This window comes from Xenia sp. Carnegie-2017, unplaced genomic scaffold, assembly GCF_021976095.1.
Source record: "Xenia sp. Carnegie-2017 unplaced genomic scaffold, XeniaSp_v1 HiC_scaffold_16, whole genome shotgun sequence".
NCBI lineage: Eukaryota > Metazoa > Cnidaria > Anthozoa > Malacalcyonacea > Xeniidae > Xenia > Xenia sp. Carnegie-2017.
In genome coordinates, this window is record NW_025813469.1 from 10,144,334 (window position 1) to 10,151,904 (window position 7,571).

The window sequence follows — 7,571 nt, forward strand, 5'->3', positions numbered from 1 at the left end:
ACTAGGTTTATAGATGAGAAAGATTATTTACGTATTTCGCAGGCAGATTTAACCCAAGATAGGTTAGGTAATGTTGCTGGTGTTGTATAAAGCATTAAAAAATCTGCCAATTAAAAAAAGGTAAAAGTCTAACTCATTTATGTAGTTTACCCAAATAAAACTGCTTCACATGAAATTTTGTCAAATGCAAACTGTCATTTAAAACTGATATGTATCAAAATAAACAAAACTACGTATGCAGAATATACTCTGTATTTTAAAGATATATTGAAGATACAGTGATACAACCATTAGTGATCCAGAGTTAGACAAACACTTTTTGGCTCTCTCTCTAAAAAGCGACACTATTCAAATCATCTCATTTGTTATTAAACCACCGTTTGTAACTATTTCATTCTATTAGATCCCCTAGTATGGTTAAGAAAGGTCAATTGACAAAGAGATGATCCTGTACAGGGTTGATAAAAAAAAAATGCAACCTTTTTAAAACCAGCAGAGGTTTCCATTTTGCAACAGACCCCCGAGAATACGCAAACGAATTTGAAATGTCGTTTTTGGAAATTGCATTGAGCTGTAGCTGCGTTTCGTACAATGATTGTTTATGGTAAATTAATGCTGAATCATGCAAATTCTAAATGTAGAGTTTTTCAAATAGAAGCAGTTTTTTTGATACACCCTTTTAGCATACCATAGAAGTTTTAAATACAAATTCCAGTAATAGCATTGACAATGGCTATAAATTTTAAAAAAATAAAACATTACCAATAATACCACGTCGCCACGGGATAAACTTATACAAAAACAATAACATTAAAAGATGCAGGTAGTCAAAAATTGTCATCGGAAATAGTTTGTTAAATCACCTGCGTTTGAGTATTTTGTAAACTGTGCGAATTTAATTTACACGTAGTTTTTTCAAAGTGCATCAATTTAAAATAGAAAAGACAAAAGTAGCTTAAAATATGAAATTACATACAACATCTTTTTCAGATGAACAAAGTAGATACACAAAATATGCATGCTTATCTTTTCCGTCCATTTTAGACATACTTTTGTTCAAAAGGTAAAACTTCAGCAATGGCTTCTTTTCTTGGTTCATTCATTAAAGGAAGTTTATCCCATGAAGAACTGCTTCCCATTGTAAAATACTCCACTGATTTAAGAACTTCACCTTTATCATTCTTACCGCCCATGACAACAATTGTGTCTCCTATTATAACTGCACAACATTCAGATCTTTTTTCCAACATGGATGGTATGGGCATGGATTTCCCAGTTTTACTATCATACATGATTACATTGTTCAATGTTTCACTTCCATCATAACCTCCAAGAAGAACAACTTGATCTCTCCATTGAACTGTTGCCATTCCAATCAATGGATGAGGTAATGGGGTCATTTCCTTAAGTTCAGGAATCTTTGGATCAAACTCTAAAACACTGGACAGAGGTTGGCTTCCTTTTGCACATCCTCCAAAAATAAAAACTTTGTCATCGACTACAACAGCTTTATGGTCTTGTCGGGGTTCAGGCATATGACAAAACTCTTCCAAATGTTTGTTACCACTAATCTGTACTTCATAGATTATATCAGATGTTTCTTTACCAACAATAAACCCTCCAATGTAAAGGACTTTTTGCTTATACACAACAGTTTGATGAGCATACCACTCACAAGGAAGCTTTCCAGGAAATGTCTGAAATGTCAAAGGTAACTGATTAAGATTCATTTTGTCAACTGACTTGCAGCCATATCCTCCAGCAACAAATAATGTGTTATTTTTAATAAATGAGGAAGCACCGCCATGTCCATTTTCCATGGATGCAAACTTAATCCATTTCTTCTCCTTCCAGTTAAATATTTCAGCACTCTTTAAGGAACTTGATGGGTAACCTCCAGCAACAAAAATATCTTTTCTTACTGAGTTCCACACTATTTCAACAGGTGATGGTAATGCTAGAACACGTTGTTCAATTCTTTTCATTTTTTCAAGCATTTGAAGCGTCGTGGCATTCCATTGTTCTATTTCCTTGCTTACTTTGGTAAGATTTTGTTGAACATCTTCGATTTCTTTCTTTGATTTCCTCTGGTATGCAGAAAGATTTTGTTGAACATCTTTTATTTCTGTCCTTGATTCTGTCATTTTTTTGGTTATTGTAGTAAGATTTTGTTGAACATTTTTTATTTTTGTCTTTGATTCCCTCATTTCTTTGGTCACTAAGGAAAGATTTTGTTGAACATCTTTTATTTCTTTCCTTGATTCCCCCATGTCTTTGGTCACTGAAGAAAGACTTTCTTGAACATCTTTGATTTGTTCCCTTAATTTCGTCATGTCTGTAAAAAGATTTTGTTGAACATCTTTGATTTCTTTAATTGATTCCATCAGGTCTGCAGAATAATTTTGTCCATTTCCTTTTAATTCTGTCATTGGTTCCATCAGTTTTTGGCTCTTTGAAGAAAGATTTTGTGGAGCATCTTTTATTTCATTCTCTGATTCAACCATCTTAATTTTGGTGACCGAAGAAAGATTTTGTTGAACACCTGTCTTTTCTTTGCTTGAGTCAATTGATTCATTCTGTATGTTCGAACTGTTACTCTTAAATCTCGATTTTTGATGTCTTTTCGCGTATTTTTTATTAGGGGAAGCCAATCTATAGATCCAATATATTCCAGTGTCAAAAGTACGGTAAGAACTGATACAGTTATTTGTTTATTGCTACTTGTTTAGGCTAGAAGATGCGATGAATTTGCAGTCGACGTTTGATGAACGCGGAAGTTGATAGCAAATTGTTTCTAGAGTATTTGACAGTATTTTGATGATGTCATGTTTCTTTGAATGAGATTGAACGGAAGTCACTATATAGTCTTTAATAAATGAGTCTTTAAAGCGCTTTAATACATGTTACTGAACAAAGAAGCTTTGAGCTGGAAAAGCAGCGTTAGAAGAAACTTAAAGTAGGTGAAACCTTCAATTATTATAAACAGTACTATTTGTGCAATTTACTTATTACTTTGGCATTGCATGGATTAATGACGTGGTTTATTAGTTTGATCATTTGTGACGCTCCTATCTGGAAATAAGATGTTTACTGTGCTAGCACTGACGTAGCAAACCAAGGAACGTTTGTGAGAGCTGGAGAGTTTTCATAAACGTTTTTGAGGCTCGCATAACCAAGTGCAATATCGTAAAAGATTTTTTTTTCTTTTATTCTATTAGTAAATGCGATACTTTTTCACGTTGGGCATTGGCTTGTTATAGTGAAGTTTGCACCACATTGGCACCTACTGAACGCCACAATACCACATTCAACACCACATGCAACACCACATTCAACACCACATTCAACACCACATTCAACACCACAATCATCACCACATTCAACACCATAGTCATCACCACATTCAACACCATAGTCATCACCACATTCAACACCATAGTCATCACCACATTTAACAAAATCCTATTACTAAAAATGACAGTTACATGTGTGTTGCTTCTTGTGAAAATACAGTTAATTGTACCATTAAATTTAGTCTTTTTGTAAGCATCACATGTAGTACATTTTTACACAATATCTGCTACACTTAAGCCAGTAAAATAAACATCACTATTGTGTCATCAGCTATATGTCAAAGACTGAAAGATCTGGAGTTGGCATGAACCTATAAAGTATGAAAATGTTGCAATAAAGATATATGATACTGTGCACATCCATATAATTATAGATAAATAACTTAAAAACGTATGTATATAGTAGAGAGTAAAGAGGGTATACATGCTAAAATGGTTAATAATAATGAAGTTTCAAAAAATCTAAGAGAATATTTAAAGTGTTATAACTAATTTTTTACATTTTATCATTGATTGATTTTTATATAATTGACTGATGCATATAGTATCACATATATTTAAGGTCAATTTTTCTTCTGCAATTTGTAAGTTTGTGCCATCGCCAGCTTTTTGATATGTTGTTGACACAAATGTAATGCAATTGTCAAAAAGTACTAAGTTTTATTGTAAAATTAACTAAAGTTGTTTAAATTGAATTTACTGCTGGCTAATACAACATGAGACAACACACCTGTAGTTGTTATTTTAAGCGATAACATTTAGTTGAATATTGTGTTAAATATTATGTTGAGTTTTATATCGAGTATGTTGTTAATTGTGGTGCCCATTGTGGTGCTAACTTTACATTGATTGATGGCTTAGGGAGCGGTAGCCCTTTCATTACCCAGCGGTCTCGAAAACCCAAGTAAAACTGAGGACACTGTAGGGAGCGGTAGCCCTTTCATTACCCAGCGGTCTCGAAAACCCAAGTAAAACCGAGGACACTGTAGGGAGTGGTAGCCCTTTCATTACCCAGCGGTCTCGAAAACCAAGTAAAACCGAGGACACTGTAGGGAGCGGTAGCCCTCTCATTACCCAGCGGTCTCGAAAACCCAAGTAAAACCGAGGACACTGTAGGGAGCAGTAGCCCTTTCATTACCCAGCGGTCTCAAAACCCAAGTAAAACTGAGGACACTGTAGGGAGCGGTAGCCCTTTCATTACCCAGCGGTCTCGAAAACCCAAGTAAAACCGAGGACACTGTAGGGAGAGGTAGTCCTTTCATTTCCCAGCGGTCTCGAAAACCCAAGTAAAACTGAGGACACTGTAGGGAGCGGTAGCCCTTTCCTTACTCAGCGGTCTCGAAAACCCAAGTAAAACCGAGGACCCTGTAGGGAGCGATGGTAAGCCAACTCAAAAAAAAGTGTCGGATTATCACACTATTGTAGGCATTGCATCAGAAATGGCAACAAAAGATGGGGCAGTCAACAATCCTTCGCTGTCTTGTGAACTCCCTACCGTAGTGATCGCTGCGGGAGTAGAGTCCCCCGATTGCTCCAGCGACAAAACTTGAGCGTTGGTTGTGCCTCGTGCTGCCATTGCAGAAGAAAGCGCTTCAGCCACGGCTGATTGTAAGCCAGCGCGAACTTCTTCCGACTGGAACGCAGTAGTCCAATCGATTGACGACCCTTTCGATGATTCTTTTGAACAATTTTCATAAGACGAAGCCATGATAAAGCCGAAAACAACAATGAACACACAAGCAAAACTTTTTTTGGACTCTCTGCTTGGAAATGCGTTGAATCTAAAAATTTTTTTTTAAATTTCTAAGGTTTGATTGGTGCTCTATCTCCAAGAGTATAAAGATGCTTTACTATGGGCGGCGTGCTGTGTAGGCTTTTTTGGCTTCTTGCGGTCAGAGGAGTTTACCACTACCACAAGTTGCTTCGATGCTAGGGTCCACCTGGCTTTAACAACTATATGGATTGATCGTCCTCAAGCAACCAAATTGGTGTACCTATGTTTAAAATGCTCAAAGACCGATCCATTTCGCCAGGAATGTATCATTCGCATAAGGGCAGCTGATGGTTCGATTTGCGTTGTTAGGGCACTTTTTCGTTACATACATATGCGGGAGGGAAAGAAGGCCCGTTGTTTCGCATGAGAGATGGTCCTCCATTAACACGAGATTTATTAACTGATTGGTTTCGTTTGGCAGAACGGAGAGCTAGGTTACGTGGTAATTATTCCGGACATAGCTTTGGTATTGGAGCAGCAACTTCGGCAGCAGCAGCTGATGTCCCAGACCATTTGATCAAGACCTTGAGAAGATGGTTAAGTATTGCATACAAATTATATATTAATAAATGTGATATATTACATTTAGGCTAAAACCTAAATTCAACCACTCCCTTAACGATCATTTTTTGTCAACATGTGTTTGTTCGGTATGTGTTTTTCTCTAATATGAGGTAATACGGTCGAACCTCTACTAACGGACACTTCCCGGAAGTGTACACCTCCGGGAAGCGGACACAGCTATTAGGTCCCTACCAATACCCTATTAACTTACTTTATAAAATAAACACAATAATACATGCGCAGTCATTGGTCTACAGCCGTGTTTGCATTAACTTGTGCGAAACAGATCTGAGCTCAACCAATCAAATCAATTACAACAATCCATAAGTCAAAGAGAATTTGCAAATCGATCATGAATACATTTTAAAGGAAAAATTAAAACTTTGTTTTAAATTTGTCCGTTTTGCATCAATGCTATTTTATAAAAGAATTGAGAGATGTTTTTCGTGTTAAGACTGGCTTATGCAAACCTCGGAGACGTTTGTAAAAACTCTCGAGCAGGTGCAACATTGACCTTCGGTCTTGGGCTTGGACTGATCAGTTCTCTAGTTCTCCCAAAGCTCTTCTCGGTTTGCCAAGCTTTTGCGAACACAGTAAACATTTTTTCTTAAAGTGGTTATATCACGAATTTTAGCCCCCCTTTTTATGAGCTTAATTGAAAATTTGGATTATTTGAAGAACTATGACATTTCGCTGGACTTAAACAGATAAATATAAGTTCCTTAATTTTGCCTCCAAAGTCGGGTACTTTTTGCGAGTTTTTTACGACGCCATATTGACACTTGTGACGTAGATAGTTGAACACGTCTGTTTCCGTCAATACAATATTATATTATAGGAGGTGATTTTGTTGTCGTTTTTCTTGTGTTAAAAACAAATAATGACAGTATTTTCAATAAAATATTAAAAAACAAGTTTTCCGGAAAGTATGGCCTCAAATCAGTGCTCAGATAATTCGAATTCGATGTCTGAATGCGTATCTGATTCGAGCTCAGAATCCGTGGGTTATGTCGAGCATTTAAACGACTTCGCATGTGACGATGAACCGCTCGCAGGAGATGGTGATGAAGTGCATACTCCAGATGATCCCGATGGAATTCTCCCTGCGACATTAGAACAACGAAGTGATGGCGTAATTCCACTCGGTGAATGGTAATTTGTTGTTTTCTCCTGTTTGTAATCTACATACAGTTACTTTATAAACCACAATGCTCCCACGTTTCAGGTGTAATTGTCAATGCTGTCATACCGATTTGTTAGAAGGCGCATTAGAGTACAGATGCTGTAACGAAATAGGACCAGCTTTGCAGAAAATGACATTCGATGGAAGCATTGAGAAAATATCATGCATAACACAGCATGCCAAATTTGGGCCAGCATGACATCTGAAAACGTCGGGCCACTATTGAGAGATAGGAATGGACGTGCTTATCGCCGCCAAGCATCAAGCATCATTAAATATGTAAGATTGTAAATTGTATGAGAAACAATGTTATCATCAACATTGTTTCATCAACAATAATTAGTCCAACCTTTTTATTTACTTCAGGTACTTGAGAGCCGTGGCATACAGTTGGTTGATGCGATGGTTTTGTGGGTCTATGGGATGGGAGAATACTCAGCCTATACCTGCTTGTGTTTACCACTTTGTTCAGAAAGCATATCCAAGTGGTAACACAAAAGGTTACATACCATCAGAGGGGCGATGATGGAAAGGTCTTTTAACTTGTGCAATGTAGAGACTGTTGACCTTCTTTGCCGAGTTTAGAATGGTCGGGAAATATGCCTAGATGAAAACCAAATAGGAGATACATGGATGCACTATATAGTAAAGAAAATCTTTTATTTAATGTCAGTCTGGGAAAAAAGACAAAAGAAAA

General features: G+C 36.8%; 1 protein-coding gene across 1 annotated transcript; it reads right to left on the reverse strand.

The window, feature by feature from the left end:
* Positions 1–1,040: 1,040 nt before the first annotated feature.
* LOC124436029 (beta-scruin-like) lies at positions 1,041–2,144 on the reverse strand. The gene has a single exon (XM_046985954.1). It carries the CDS (start codon positions 2,142–2,144, stop codon positions 1,041–1,043), a length of 1,104 nt encoding a protein of 367 aa, XP_046841910.1.
* Positions 2,145–7,571: the final 5,427 nt, after the last annotated feature.

Excerpts from the sequence above, each read along its gene's own strand:
- LOC124436029 (XM_046985954.1), bottom strand. The coding sequence starts at position 2,144 with ATGACAGAATCAAGGACAGAAATAAAAGATGTTCAACAAAATCTTTCT.